We start from the raw sequence: 17,041 nt of genomic DNA on the forward strand, positions 1-17,041 counted from the left end.
CGTAAGAATTGCGCAATCGTTAATTCCGCAAGTATATTCCACTTATCTCGAAAATTATACAGAATCGCCGCGCATTGGGAAACACTGGGGTCCAGAGCGAGTCGCTTTAATTCGCCGGTTGAATCGTAACGATATAAAACGCGTTTAAAACCACCGAGAGCACCGTTTTTTTTCCGCTTTCCATCGATGTAACGAGTATCTCGTCTAAAAATATCGATCACGAACAGATTCCGCGATGGTTGCTCAACGAGGATGATGCAATGGCGCCATTCATTGTTTGTCATGCGTTTAAAATACCGGTATTGCTGGACCGAGGAATAATTTATACGGCCGAATGGTGGTCTCGGTGGTAAACAGACGATAAATATTGTTGCAACGAAAACAATAGACTTCCCGATCGGAGAGCATTATGCTCTCGACGCGAAGTGATCTCATTGTTTCGCATTAGGGGGTAGTGGTTCGTGAAAAGACGAATTTTGACGCTTTAACGACCGGCCATAAACATTCACCTTGTTATAGTTTAATTAAATCTATTAACATTTTTTTTTATTTCCATGACGTTATCATTAAACGATATTTATTTTATTTTTATTTTATTCGTCGCGGTAATATATTTAAAAAGCTATAGAATAATACAGGAGCCTACAAGGATAAGACACGTAGATAATGAATTACTATTATCAGGAATAAGAATAAATATTATAAATAATATAAATAAGTAATAATTAATATAATAATAATACTAGAAATAAGTATGATGAATAAATCATACAAGTAACTAATATAAATAAATACTATTTTATATTATAATTATTTGAAAGCCTATTTATAGGTTACCGGCCGCTAAAGCGTCAATTATGGATATCATTATTCCCAAATCATGTGATATCGCATAAAATAAAACTCTCCCTTTTCCGAATCGTTAATGCGAAAGTAAAAATCACGGGAACACGTTATGTATATTCATTGTGCACGCGGTGTACTATCGACATCTAACTAGAATTCAGCGACTACGGGCAATATTGGTGCAGCTCTATTACAGTGAAACTATACAGAGAACATTAAAAAAAAAAATAAAATCATAGTGAAAAGAGCGTATAAATATACGGCGATTTAAACAGAAGCTAAGATTCAAGAGAAGGTCACTTACTTTCTCCATTGTGGAATTCTGCGAGTAGCGCAAATAAAATAACAGAGGATCGGGAACAAAATAAAAAACGCGTTAGTATCCATTCGTTCATAAAATAGACATGGTTTTTTTGATGAGAGATGACGACATAAAGAAATGGTGTGTCGAGATATCTGAATCTAGGCGCAACTTTTACAGATTTTCGAATAGATGTGTCGTTGTACAGGACACGACACGTTTCATTGTCAAAAAAAAGTATAGTTCTCTTGTACTTTTGTCTGTAGCACGTGGGCAACGGGTGTTAGCTAATCAGAGAATTCGTTTGCTATTTGTTAAGCTGCTTGCCGTGCCATGGAGACGGTTGGCTTCTTTTTTTCTCCGTTTTCGATTCGTTTTTTTTTTGTTTTTGGTTTTTGTTTTTGTTGTTGTCGTTTTTGGAACTTTCGAAAACCCGCAATCATCACACGCAAGCCACTTTTCTCTAGTCAGTACAAAACTACAAAACAGGATAACAATAATAATTATGTATTATAGTAGAGACGCAACGAGGGCACACCACTCACACACTGCGGAAAAAAGAGGACAGCAACGTAAAGCAGATCGCGTCGAAATCTGTTCGATCACTATGTCGACATGTTAAATTTGTTAATTCGATCATTTGTTCGGTCGTTGATACAATTATTTATTCAGCCGTTAATTCGATTAATTATTTAGTCGTTAATGAAATCGTTCATTCAGCGATTAATTGAATCATTTATCCAGACATTAATGGAATCGTTCATTTAGCGATTAATTAAATTATTTATTCAGTCAGTAATTCAATTATTCAATTATTAATCGTTAACACAAGATCCCTTATGGATTGAAAAGAACTATATAATGAAATGCAATTACATATAATTTTTTATTATAGTTAAGAAACAATAACAGATGAAATAGTGCCTCACAAAATTAATTCAAATTCTAAAATCCTTCATAGATTAAATTAAACTATAAAATGCAAATAAGATCTTTCTTATGCTAAAAAGAAATTACAGATGAAAAAGTGCCTCACAAAATTGATCCAACTTGTAAAATCTCTTATAAATTGAAATAAACTATATTATAGTCTCCACTCCATTTTATTCTACTTTATTTTGTATTACTGTAATTCTTCATATATCTCCACGTACAGGAATGCAATAAAAAACTTATTTCACAAAATAAGCGAGATCTTGCAATCTCACATTGAAATACTCGGCACGAGAAATTAAAGTATGGCGTAAGGCCAATGACTTTTTAACAGCAAACTCATAAGACGTTATTTTTATTGCGAAACATTATCGCCGCGACTTTATCAAAAATCTGTCAGAAAAATTAGCGGCCGTCCGATAAATTATCGCAACGATACTAAACAAATTCTTTAACAAAAAAAAATAAATAAATATCTCTGACGCGTGTTGAACAGCATAAACATAGTTATCCACAGATTTCGGTGCGTATGCGAAAAACGGCTTGAACTCATTACGTAACGAGGGGGGGGGAGGGTCAACCGAACGAGCAGCAGCCACTATACTATGAGGAACATGTGTGTAACATAATTTAATAAACTGTCTAAAAAGACGAACGATTCTTTCTCCGTATTTACACGTGTTACTCCCAACATATTGTCTTACGCGCGCAGCTTGCATTTACCGTTTTATCCGTGCGAGGTAATCAACGTAAATCTAGGAACTAGTGCAATCTGCAACACCTGGCGAAAGGTGTTCCATCGCTTTCGAAAATGCAATAATTTTTTCGTACCGGACTAAGTGGCTTGGATCCATTTTTGAATGTCAGTGAAACTAGTTTATTGTACAGTGATTAAGATATCTTATTTTTATTAATTTTGCTATTGCTTGAAATCAGAAAAAAAATTATAAAGTCTCATTTTTATATTGATAGAAAATAAAAAGCTCTTATTTTTAAATTAAGTCTATAAAGAATTAAGATTTTCACTGTATTTAATTGTTTATTTCCAATGAAATTTTCTGTGTTTATATAAGATTTAAAAAACGAGATTTTAAAAATTTTCTTCCGATATTCTGGATTGTAACAAAATTAACAAAGAAATAATTTTGTTTTTTTAAAAAAAGTTCTAATTCGATTGGTTCAGTCTGAAAAAAATTCTCGCGTTCGGAAAGGTGTTCGACTGCTTTCCGCCAGGTGTGCTACAAATAATAAATGCCTGTTAACCTAGTTGATAAAACGAACGTTGTTTAATCGTCTCGCAAAGAGCGAGATATATCGCCTTTTCGTCGAGAACTAATGACAAACAAAGAGACCATTAGTTTCTAAACTCCTACACATATAGAAAGGGAAAAAAATAATAAAAAGGGCATGTTGTACCTGTCCCTCCACATTCCTTGTCCTTTCGACATGGTACCAAAAGCTGCCAGCGACGTGTTTAGGGACTCTAGGGACGCTCTAATCTCGGAACAAAATCTGGTATGATTATGGATAACAGTTTTCATATCATGCGCATGCTTGTTCTTCATTTCCGTGCACTTTTTCTCACACATACAAACTCTCTATCGTATTCTCCGTCATTTTCTCCGTGTTTCGTTATCTTATTTCCTCCGTCACTTTTGGAACAGTTCTCTTCGAGAAACGTGTGGAAAATTGTAAGATAGAAGTACCTATTATGGAACACTTTTCTGATTTCTCACTTTATCAAAAACAATATTATTATTGAATATTTTGACTATATATCGATACATCAATATTCCCAAATAACGCAATGAATTTTTAATTATTTATTTAATACTAACAACCGAAAATAACGCGAGGAAAATAATGCAGTAAAAATCCCAAATTGAAGTATCCAATATGGAACAGTATGCTCTTCCTATCAAACAATAAACATTTCTTTTTAATGCTAATTGTTACGTTACAGTATTTCTTCGATTGAATTTATAAAGAAAAATGTCCAAACATGTCAACAGAATTTTCACGCACACTTTCACTTGCTCTATTCTATTTTATTCTATTGTTCGCGCCACTGTTCCAAGAAGCGGTCAGAATCGACCGGTGTTTCACAATAGGTACTTGAACCTTAGCACAATTTTCCATGCAAGTGGGTGCAAATTGTTCTGGTATGAACGCGGTTAGGGCAACGTTAGGACGACTTTAATGCCACGAAGGTCTACTTGGCAAGAAGGTAGCACGAGGTGGAAAGGTAGAACACGGCCGTTGTTCGTGCAGTACAATGAACGTGTTGTTGTATTAAATGAGAGAACTGCGGTGCAAATAGGCAACACAAGTCGACACTGTTTTTCAACTGGTTCCCTTTTTTAAGGATCGCCAGAGGTGATTTGTAACTTCGTATTTATCGAATAAGATATACTCAATATTTTTGTTCTTCTATTTTGTTTATTTTTTGTATCGTCATATTGACTCGCTAAAATAATATTATTATAATATATAAAATAATAATATTATTTAATAATATCTTTAATTTTAATATCGTTTTTATTTAATATTATAATCATATTATTTTTTCATTCCTATCATATTAAATTTTGCATTATTCAATTTTCTTTGCATTGAATAAAAAAATATATTACGTTTTATTCTTTGAATATTCTTTTGATATTTATTCTTTAATGTGTCTTGAAAATAATTCAATCTCTCAGCACTTATAAATTAGGAATCAATTCCAAATAGACGCAAAAAATTGAAAGATTATTAATAAAATAAATATAATAAAAAAGCTGATCATTGTACTGCCGATTAAAAAAATAACCGCGCGAGATACGATCGATGTCGTGGTGTTAGTGGATAGACAATGTCACCCAATCGGCTCGCATTCCTTTAAAGAATCGTTCATCCAAAAATCTATACGTCAAGTAACAACATGCTTGTATCACTAATGTAAATCTATTATGTAAAACTGCTACGAGCAAATAGTAAACGATGGTAAACGTGGCGCCAAGCGATTGATTCTTGTCCAGCTGGTCCGAGTTCCGGTTACATAAACGTCAAAGCTGAACGCATTCCTAGGCAAAGAGGCGACTATCGATTGTCAATATTGCACCAACACCGTAACGAAACTTAACGATGTATCGATAACATCGATACGAAATATCGTCTAAGCGAACGGAGAGCCATTGACACGTATCGATTTATCGAGATGTATATGTACCCAATGCGTTGCACATAGTACATTTTATAATATTATATTCTAAATATAAATGTGTGCGTATTTTAATCAGATATTTTATTGATCAGTATAATGATGAATTTACGCAAGATCGATATGTCGACGATGTCGTTAAAATATCGTTTAGGAAAATTAGGAGATTGATCTTTGATAAAGAATACATTATAATATATTATTATATTATGCCATAATAAATATTAACTATCATTGCAATATATTAATAGTTAATATTAATCGATATAATAACAATTATAATATATTAATCGATCAATAATGTTTTATTATGATCATCATGGTTTACTTCGATCACTTCAGTTTCAGAGCTTCCATTTATGTGGACGATATCTTGTCGATACTGTTGATATATCGTAACAAATTCACATCATCAACATGTCGATTTTATCAAAATTATCATAGATATACTGACATATCGAATTATCCGCAACATCAATCAATATCAATCGATATCATTATCAATATTATCAATATCGTATCGATACATATATCGTATCGATACATATATCGTATTATTGATAACGCATCGATATATCGAACTATCGATAAAATAGCTACACATAACGATACAATAAAATAATATCGATGTAAATAGTATCGATGCATCGAATTACCGGAATCGACATTACCGTGTCAACGTATCGAGTTGTTGGTAAGAACGTCGACATTCGCGATAACCGTATCGATAGTCGCACCTCTGTCCGTAGGCGTAGAATGAACAGAAAGGGAACAGATATCGAAATAGCGTTGCTGTGAGAGAATCATGATGGATAACGGAAGACTGATTAGTACGGTAGTTACGGATTCGGTTCTCGTTGGCTCCATTTAGAAACGTATCACCGACGCCTTCGTAACGGTAACACGGTAAACGGAACCGTGATGTTATGCGCTCGTTTATGCGCCGTATTACGCAACGAGGCGAATTATGCCGCTTTATTGGGAAACACGGGTCTAACAACCTCTTTTGTCGCCTCCACGAGGAAGCCCCGTGCGGTCGCTATAAACAACAGAGTTAGTGCGGTGATCGCTTCGTCGAATATAATTAACCGTGCTGCGGGCCACATTCCTATTACCATCCAAATTCCGATTTAATCACGTCGATCGAATTAATATCCGTCGGCTGCATACCGGACGCGCAGATCAGGCCGCTGCGATCGTTCTCGTGGTCACGTGTCCACCGTGGACGAAATTATGAGACCGCGCTTTTCAAGGCTTCACGCTGTGTTTATTACGATTTTTTTTACAATTTCTAGACTGTGGATTTTTATGCGATATAAAAGAAATAGATACTTTCTTTTTTCTAATCATTTACATCGACTAGAAGCGACAGATTGACATTTTTAATAGTCTTTCAATTTTTCTAACATTTTGGATTGCAATTATAATAATTTCTCATAAATGCTTCGAATTTCTTTTTAGAATATTTTAAATCGATTAGAAATGACCGATTGAGATTTTTAATATTCTTTTAATTTTTCTAACATTTTTGATTGCAACTACAATAATTTCTAACAAATGCATGAAATTAATGCGTAAAATAGAGATCGATAAAATATAGGAAAAATGGTTTTTTATACTTTGAAGATAATAATTGAATAAAAAATTACAGAATACTATAAATAGAACGTGAAGCCCTAATTTTAGAAATGTCACGAGCGTCTCAGAATTTTGTGCACGAATTTCTGAAGCCAACCAAAATTGAATTCGAAGGTCTGCTTCGAGTTAGGCTAGTTGGAAGCATTTTGTACGAATCGTGTTTTAACCCTTTGCCTTATAATATCGTGCCAGACTGGTCATAAAAATTTGGAGCATTAGTAACAAACAAAGACCGATCAACGTAGCTGTAAAATAAATCGTAGTGCAGAAGGGATTAATTAATTATCAATTGCCGCGATCAGGTATCACGTTTCGACAGTTACTGTACCAGCCAATCAATCTATGGGGTTAATCGTAGCAGGAGTCTTGCACCATGTCTTGCACACTGTGTCACACTATAATACACAATATTATTGTTTTCTTCGTTTTCGTACTATATTCATTTTGTTTTTTAATTTACCCTTTGCTCTATCGATTAGTGCATCGCGCTATCAAAATTATGCGTTGTCCGCCACGTTGGTGCTCCTCGATTCAACGATATAAGAGAAATTTTGTGTCGAAAGAGAACCAATAGAAAAATTTCGCGCGAGTCGATCCTCTTGAAAATTAAGTTCTTGTTGTCCTCATCGATTTCTACATCAGTGTTTCTTTTTGTTTTTTTTTTTGTTTAAAATATCCAATTACAGAACCTTCGTCTTGAAGAGATTCTTTTCGATTCTGTTTCTTTTTTCGTTCTTTTTTTTCTTTAGTAATTCAATAATTATATTTTTGTTGTGATTATACAATGTTATTTTGTACAAAGTTGCATTTCAAAATACTCTGTGTTAGGAGTCCAATAAACATCGTTCAGTAAGCGTGCAATATCAAACATCGATCAACAGATTCGCTATTTATCGTACGATCGCAAAGTTCACGGCGCAGCTGAAACGGTTTTGTTAACGCTGCCCGATTAACGTTTCACTCAACAGTTGCGTTCTTGTCAAATCACAGAAAAAAAACTAACAAACCATGCAAAGATTACTCGAATGTGGATACTCGTCATTCGCTGTGATATTTCGACGCGTTTCGAGACGGAGCAACCTCATTGCACCGAATTTTAGTCGAATTTCTTTCGAGACGTTAGAGGGGCTAGTTCAACCCTTTAGTCACTGAAGCTATTTATTTTGTTTCTTATTTTTATATGAAAGTAAGGTATATTGTTGTGTTATACATGTTGAAGCTTTAAAGAAGAATTAATTAGTGTTGATTTTTTTATTTAATTTTGCATATTATTTTACTGTTCGTTCGACGAGAATTATTTGCAAACAGCATGATAACTATACAGGGTGTTCCAAGAACGTTTTTTGCGAAGGTAAAAGTTACTATAAATGATCTCAGGTATCTTAGAAGTTTTACAATTTACCGAATTAATTTTGTGACGATTATTGCAAAAATCGAAACATAATACTTCCACCTTGTTTTGTTATCCCAAATGAACTATAATTTTTATAAAAATTTATTAAGATATCATCTAATAAACTAATCTAACAATACAAATCCCTAGATCCAAGTTTTAAAAATAATTTCGATCTAAAATCAGAAAAGTACTCTATTTTTATCTTTATCGTCGTTTTAACTTCCACCAAAAATTATTTAAAAATTGTCTGGAAAACTAGTCTCTCTATCATCTCAGTAAAAAATGATTTGATGCAACTTGTAAAAAGTTACTCCGACTTAAAACGCGCCCGAATATCTCAGTGATTGACTCGTACTCATCCTCGATCCGATCCGAGTCTCCCGGATCGATCCGACGCCTAATTAAAAATTTCGTTTTCGCGAGCAAGGAGGTTATGTTTTATCCGCCAATCGGGATCGCGGAAATTTCGAACCGAATGCAATGTTTTCTAATGCACCCGCAGATCGACTTTTCTTGGAAGAAGTATTTAGAACGCACAGATGTTTCCAATACTCTGAAATACGCGTTTGCCGTGTAACGAGTAGGTTGTACTATCTTCGTAGAGGCGATCGAAACGTCACCGGCTGGCAATAGTTCGCGATTGGAACCTGTTAACGCTTCGCATTAATTTATCTACATATTTCGACAACGTCGACGACGCGTTCACAGTTTTCTGTGAAATCGTCGAGGATATTGAAAAATTATCGATGAGAGTATTAAAAATGAATTGTCGACGGTATTAAAAATTAATTGTCGACAGTATCAAAAATTAATTGTCAACAGTATCAAAAATTAATTGTCGACAGTATCAAAAAACTAATCGTCGAGAGTATCAAAAATTAAATGTCGAGAATATTGAAAACTAATCATCGACAGTATTAAAAAATTATTTATCGACAGTATGAAAAATTAATTGTCGACAGTATTAAAAAACTAATCGTCTAGAGTATCAAAAATTAAATGTCGAAAATATTAAAACCAAATCGTCGACAATATTAAAAACAAAAATCGTCGAAAATATTAAAAAACGAACCATCGACAGTATTAAAAAACTAATCGTCGTGTTAACAGGTCAGTGATACCAAGCGTACAATTATGGTACAACCTACCCCTAGATATTCAGGCCACCGACGGATGAATGAACATTGCAGAACAATAGAAGGAATGCAATTTGCGTACATACCCGACGTGCACCGGGTGCCTGTTGATGTCAACGTTGTCTGGCTTCAGATTGCCGGCGTTCGATCGGTGGTAATTTTCTTTCGTGATCATCTCGGTTATGGTCGGCGCTGCAAAGGAGATTCGTGCTCGTTAGATTTACGACGATCACGCGAATCGCTTTGAGTTGCACCCTCCGATAACGGAAGACGCGGGATCGTTTGTTATATTGCTCTGGACATGAAACGAGCCGAATTTCAAACGACTAGAATTTCTGTAAAGGGCCGAAGTTATCTATTCGATATATTTTGTTATTATTATGTGGCATGTAATGATATATGATATTAATATTAATTATAGTTACTATAATATATAATATCAGTATTAATTATACTTATTATAATATATGATATTATATATACTTACTATATAATATTAATATTAATTATACCTATTATATATTAGCATAAAACCGAGTGCGGTCAAATGACCCGTTCCACGTTTTGCAATTGTAATAATTATAAATTCGCTACAATGTATATATTAATTTACTATTAATATTAAATTAATATATATTATAGTATTATATATTATCGTATTACGTTTTATATATTACTATAATAATATATTAATTTAATATGTATTAACATTAATATATAATAGTAAATTAATATCTATTATAGCAACATATAAAACATAATAAAATAATGACAGATATAACATAACAATACTGATAAGACAAGCATAAAATCAGCGTCCAGGTAACCCTGACGGACGATCCAAAGCGACATTCAATTTTCCTCGGCTCGTTTCATCGATCCAGAAGCCGTTTCGTAGGTCGCAGATATTCCCGTAACTTCGTAACAATTATTGTTATCGGGGTACGGCATCAGCCGCGAAGCAGGTCGAGAAAATGAACTCTATTTCCACGGAGCCGGGATGATTGCATAGCTCCGCGCCGATGCTGGCTCACGATTAATGCTTCGACTTTATGCTATTCCGAGTAACCTTTCATTAGGCTTCGTTGATCTTGACAACAGCCGCAATCGCCGCACACAGTCCTAGCAAATAAGGATGGAAAAAACAGCACTCTACTTGTTGCGGAATTAAGACGACCCTGACATCTCTCTCTCTCTCTCTCTTCCGGGATTCCGCGCGCTATTATTCGTTCTGACCGGCGTCTTCCATGATTTGTTTGACTTCGCCGCAGGAAAAACACGTTACATGCGCGCCTGCACGTATTATGAAAATGATCATGGCGTTCGTCATCGTGTGAAACGTCAGTGTTAATTTTTAAATAATATTATATATCGTGTAAAACGGAAATTATAAAAGTTTGATAATAAGTTTGGACAGTGTTGCTGATATTAATTTCTTTTTGTTGGTTTGATGGGTTTTTGTTGGTAATAATTACTCTGTGGATTTTATGTATTTAGTGCGGTTATTGATAATAATATTATTTGAATTAATATTGTTTGGTATAATAGTGACAGAATAGTAAAAGAATTTGAAGAACTTGTATATACACTTGTGTTATTTTTGATTGAGTAAAGTATGTTATTATGTGACAATTAACAAACTTACAAAAATTAAGGAGTTAATTGAGAATTTTATCTATACTTAACTCTATTGAGCTAACGTGACATTAAATAAGCAAATTAAAAATGTAAAATATATAATATAATATCATGTAGTGCAATGCAATGTAACGTAAAGTAATGTACTGTATTGTACTGTAATGTCGTATAATATAATATTATATTATAGAATATTTTAGAATATAATGTATAATATAATATTATAGAATATTATATTATAATATATAATATAATACTATAGAATATAATATATTATAATATACAATATAATATAAGATAATAATAAATATAATATATCTCGTATCACAATAAATTTCCAAAAAAAGAAATTCAACGAGAGAGAAATGCATTGGGCGATGTTCAAACTCCGCATAATAGTCCGCGAAGCGAATGTCAGTCAAGGTTTTATCGCGAATAAATTCGAAATGCATTAGCGGATAGACCGCGACGTGCCTTACGAGCGGATCGCCTGAGAAATCAGTATAGAACCGCGCAAACAATCGCGGGTGCATGTCAAGACGAATTTGTCACTCACCTCCAGAATGTCGATTGTCCCGCTCGTCGTCCGTCACGTTCACGCGCATCGAGTCGTCCCCCATGGACTTCATGTCGTCAACAGTCATGTATCGATACTGCTGTTGGTCGCTGAGCATCGGATCTTCACCTGTGATCAATAGAAAATCGTATCTTTAGTCGCTGCGTGAAATCGAAAGCGGGACAACGGCGACCACGACGACGACGACATTCAAATTCACGCGATATCGATCTGGCAATTCCATATTGCACTGCCACTCTGCTTTTATGGTACAGTTTCAACGAAATTTGGGCTGATTTTGATTTGTTTATTTGGATTTATTATTGAACAGTTTAGTTTTCTTTTTGGGGTTGCATTTTGTGCAATTCAGTGCAATTGAACTTTGCGAACAGGGCTCTGTAATTTTAGATGCATTATTTGATTTTTAGCTTCTTTTTCTTGTTTTATTTGTGCTTAGAATTTTGTACTGTAAATTAATTTTTTTTGGTGGATTATACTGGTCTTTTTATAAATGAAAATAATTTTTGTTGATCATAATCGTATTGTTGGAAATGAAGATAATTTTTGTTGAAACATAATCGTCTTTTTGTAAATAAAAATAATTTTTGTTGATCATAGTAGTCTTTTAGTAAATAAAAATAATTTTAACAGAAACTATTCTCCTTTCTGCAAATATAATTCACACTTTCGCAAACGGAGTTCACTTATCGTAATTATTTCTAATAAATAAAATACTAAATTTGGTAAAATAATAAAAATGGCTCGATGTTATCTATTTATTGAATTTGATTTGCAAAAGAATTAATCTCAAACGTAAAACTTACAAAAGATATCAAATCTCGAAAAACGCTTCAAATTTACCACAGTACCCTCAACTATACAACATATAAAATATTTATAAAAACAAAATTCAATCTTCTTAAAACAAACACGAAGTACCAAATGTTACACTGTAAATAACACATTGCAAACAAAAATTGCAATTGCAACTCCATCAACTCCAAAACTGTTCAACAACCGCGTCGAATAACCAAAGCAAAATTGCACTCTGCATTTCGTTCCATCCGCGATGTAAACGCATAGTCGCAGGCCAAAGTGCAATTACCAGACGCATGCCGCGGCTTGTATTAGGTTGTTGCATACGAAACGTCGGATATTTCGTATGCTAACAACCTGATACTTTCGCAAAATTCAACGATACTATTATATGGTCATGTATATAAATCTATAAGTATACTGTCGAGGTTGCATGGGCAGAATGAGTAACGTAGTGAAAGTCTCATAATATAGTATATGCATCAAAACGTAAAACAAATGAGTAATGAGCCTGCAAATCAATAGAAAAATCATTGCCACAGAAATCATATCTCGATCAAGCCTGAAGAAGCGAGATTTAAGGTGTCGTGTCGTATAATGTACGCGCGCGAGAGATTGTTGTGTTGTCCGACTTTTCGGCACTGCTACGCGGTGACGGTGACGAGAGTCCGATGATCGAAGTGAGAGACTTCGAGAGCTCGATGATAACGTTATCGCGAGGATGGAACGCGGAAAGAATCACTGGTTTTTTTTTATCGGGGCACAGATGGTTCAGATCTAACTACGCTAAATCGGCGAGTTCGCGGCTAATCTTCTATGGAAACATTCGCGTCTAAGACGTAGCTGATCTATGGAAACCTAGATCTAAAATATATTCTTGCGACAATGGAGCGATTTTACGACTAGATTGTAGACTTAAGATATGTGGATTGTGGATTATCATAGTAGAATATATAGATTGTAAATTGTAATTTATAATTTGTAGGTAGTGGATTATAATGTAAAATATATAAAAAATAAATATATGGATCATACAATGTAATATGGAATATATAGATTGTGAATTGTAATGTGAAGTATATAAATCATAAATTATCATATGGAATATATAGATTATAAATTATAATATGATATATATAGATCATAGCAGACGAACTGTTTTATACTTTTCGAAGATTTTCGTGACAGAGGCGAATTGTTACGAAACGATATAAATCGAACACTTGAAACTAAATCGACTAAACCGAGAACAACCATAACTTAGCGTTCTTACCTGGCTCTATAACGATCCTAATCAATATCACACGGGATCCTAATTAATAAACTTCGACGCACAAGATTCGGCGGCAAAGCGTTGAAAACGTCCGCGTGGATACGTTGTCGGATTTTTTCACGCGACTGACGAATCGACGCGGTTATCCAATCGGTTTATACAACGTCGAAAACGCTTTATCAGATATTCCGAGATTGCCGGGCACAATTATTTAATAACAGGCCCACGGCCTACAAAGTCACCGCGCGCGACGGATAGCGCCGCTATAATTCCAATCGTGATTCAAACCGTAATTCTAAATCACTTTCAATTCTATTCGGTTTCCTTACGACGCGTAAATGCCGCTTTGTCACCGACGGGATTAGGTTTCCTCCGCGCAATTGCTTTCGGCAATTTTACGAACAATGGCGGCTGCGATTCTCATCGATTGCGAATCGACCGAATTGTTATGCTGATCGAGAAGTTGCTATTGCCGGAGCGATTGTTATGCGCGAGATCGATGATTTGTCGAAGAATAATTTGGTTGGGGATCTGGGTTTTGTATTGATTGTAATTTTGTGTCGATTATTTAAATTATGAGAGAGAGGAATAATGTAGTAGGAAATTATGTCAGCATTTGTTTTCAATGTTAGAATATTGTTTGATAATTTTCACTGTTCTAGAGATAGTTGACACGGTCTGTGAGATTATTAACTAGCCACAAAAATGAGCCAGAAAAATTAATTCATAAATATTAAAACACAAAAATTATTTCATAAAGACTGAAAGAAAGAAATTGCTTTACAGAGATTGTGCTCCACAAATTATTTTAGAAATATTATACTGTAAAGAATGTTTTACAAATATTATACTGTCAAAAATGTTTCTCAAATATTATACATACTGTAAAAAATGTTTCTCAAATATTATACATACTGTAAAAAATGTTTCTCAAAAATTATACTGCAAAAATTGTTTAGATTATACTCCAGAAATTGTGCCTCGCAAAGAAAAATATTGTACCCCAAAATTATTTTACAAAAGCAAAAATTGTGCCGCAAAGATTGCATCCCAGGAATCGTATTAAAAGTTCCACGAAGCTAAAATATCTATTTAAAGAAATTATTCTATTATTTGATATACTCTAAAAATAGTTTTACAAAGGCGGCAACTGAAGAACTTAGCACGCTCGTAATTCCCAGCTGTTGTAACACCTGCAGCAATAATGCGAAGCACAAGATGTTCGATCGTATTGTTTGACGTGTAAATGGTTTCACAGGCGAATGAAACTGCTATATGTTGATCGGAAATGTAATTGGAGGGATCCTTGGTTGTTAATCTGTGAATTGGGTGGTCTTTCAATTCGTAACACTTAACAAGATATAACACAAGGTGAATAGAATTAACGTAACATCATTTTTGTCGCAATCGACGCGAATATGACACAGTTCGTACCACGTGGATGACACAATGGATTATGAACTGTCACAGTAGAAATTTTCTAAAAAAAAGTTGCACCAACGAAATTGCAAGAATTTTGTATTTCAAATTCATTTGATATTCGTTCACAAATCATTTGCAACTTATTTGAACTTATTTGCTATTTAATTGCGATTTAATTGCGACTTTATTTTTTGTTTCTACCCTATAATATAATTATTTAAATATCAGATACCTTTAGCGATTAATAAAATAAAAATGAAATAAATACTGATCAATAATATGACGATATAAAAATGTCAGTAGCTTCACCTATAACAACAGAAATGATTACGGTACCGGACGATAAAGCGTTAAACAATCGACCTGGAAATCTCGCGTTGCATCGAATCCCCGGCGAATAAACGCGAGACAGCCGGATCTGTTCTTTCTTCTCTATAAATAAGTGACAGCCCGACGGCAATTTTTCCGGCCGCCGACGCCGCGTGATGTCATCGTTCCCGTGGCCGCGGGATTAATGACATTAAAAATTAATATAAACAGAGAAAAGGAAACCGCCTGGCGAGATTGGTATCGGCGGGGGCATAGTGTGCCGCGCGCCGCGCGGAACCTCTAAATTTAGCGGTGTTCAAGGACACGGTCCCCGAAGCATTTCAGAAGCACGCACACGCTCCTCTCTATGGCTCTGTCTACGAATAGTTGACCTCATAGCCAGTGACCTATATCTCTCGGTCGAGAGCGAGCGCGCGCGTTCTACGAAAGAGCCGTGTAATCGCGTCGAATGCTCGTTGAACGCCGGTTAAACCGACACGGAGACGCGTCACGGACTAGAATAGTACGAGAGGAACTCTCGTACCTCGTAATCAGCGAAGTCGCTTAATTCGCTTCCCGCGACGACGGCAATCAAATTCCGCGGCTTGTCGTCGCGGCTTCCGATCGGCAAAGGCGTTCGCGATTCTTATGGGGAATGGTGGCGGCGAGAGTGAATCACTGTCTCACGGGGGTCGCCCCGCGTCTTCGCGCGAAACACTGTGCGAGGCTTATTCGCTTCGATTAAAGTGATTCCACGTTCGGATAATGGAACAGTTATAATTTTACAAACAAATATAGTACAGTGACAGATTTTGTATTTGAGGTTTTATTGTGATAGATTTCCTTTAGTTTTGTTTCCCTATTTTAGAGCGTCGGATATAGAAGGTTAAATATGTGGAATTTGTTTAATGTTTTTCTGTTAATTTTTATTAAAAGTTTATGGAAGCTATAGTGATCAATAGACTGTGGATCTTTGTGGAAAATAAAATTTATCTTGATTCATTGTAATATGGACGAGTTTGATATTTCTTTTGTTTCTTAAACAATTTTAGTAAGCAACGTGTGTTGTTTGAAAAATTTGTTTAATATTCTCGGTGCATGATGGATAAAATCTGCGGTATAGTGAGGAACATACATTGTTGTTTTAAGTATTAGTAAGGTTCGAATTTCTTGTGAAATTCTGTAATAGTATTATCTACTGCATTGTACTATATTATGATATTGAATTGTGCTGTAATATTCTTTATTTATTGTATTATGCTATAATATTCTATATTTTATTGTATTATGCTATAATATTCTATATTTTATTGTATTATGCTATAATATTCTATATTTTATTGTATCATGCTATAATATCCTATATTTTATTGTACCATGCTATAATATTCGCCTATGTTCGATGTTGTGTTATAGTTTGTTTTAAGGGATGAAATTCTTTCTTGTTGACAAAATATTTACACTTTATATGACAGGAACATTTATATATTCTTTTTCAGACTTGGAAGTGCGAGACAAAATCGATTAATATGCAAATTCTTCAGGATCATATTCATCATTCCGTTGAACGTAGCA

The 17,041-nt window shown here is 34.5% G+C and overlaps 1 protein-coding gene across 14 annotated transcripts in view; it reads right to left on the reverse strand.

Annotated features, from left to right (window-relative positions):
- Nucleotides 1-17,041, reverse strand: part of LOC144470402 (uncharacterized) — a 153,422-nt gene that overhangs the window by 53,178 nt on the left and 83,203 nt on the right. For 13 of the 14 annotated variants that reach the window (XM_078181476.1, XM_078181471.1, XM_078181475.1 and 10 more), the window contains exons 19-21: nucleotides 11,647-11,775; nucleotides 9,539-9,644; nucleotides 1,151-1,168 (exon numbers count right to left, since the gene is read on the reverse strand). In XM_078181476.1, coding sequence (XP_078037602.1) covers nucleotides 1,151-1,168; nucleotides 9,539-9,644; nucleotides 11,647-11,775 — 253 coding nt within the window. The remainder of the gene's footprint in view (nucleotides 1-1,150; nucleotides 1,169-9,538; nucleotides 9,645-11,646; nucleotides 11,776-17,041) is intronic. The other variant, XM_078181479.1, reaches the window with a different exon arrangement.

The sequence above is a fragment of the Augochlora pura genome, chromosome 5 (genome assembly GCF_028453695.1).
Source record: "Augochlora pura isolate Apur16 chromosome 5, APUR_v2.2.1, whole genome shotgun sequence".
Classification (NCBI taxonomy): domain Eukaryota; kingdom Metazoa; phylum Arthropoda; class Insecta; order Hymenoptera; family Halictidae; genus Augochlora; species Augochlora pura.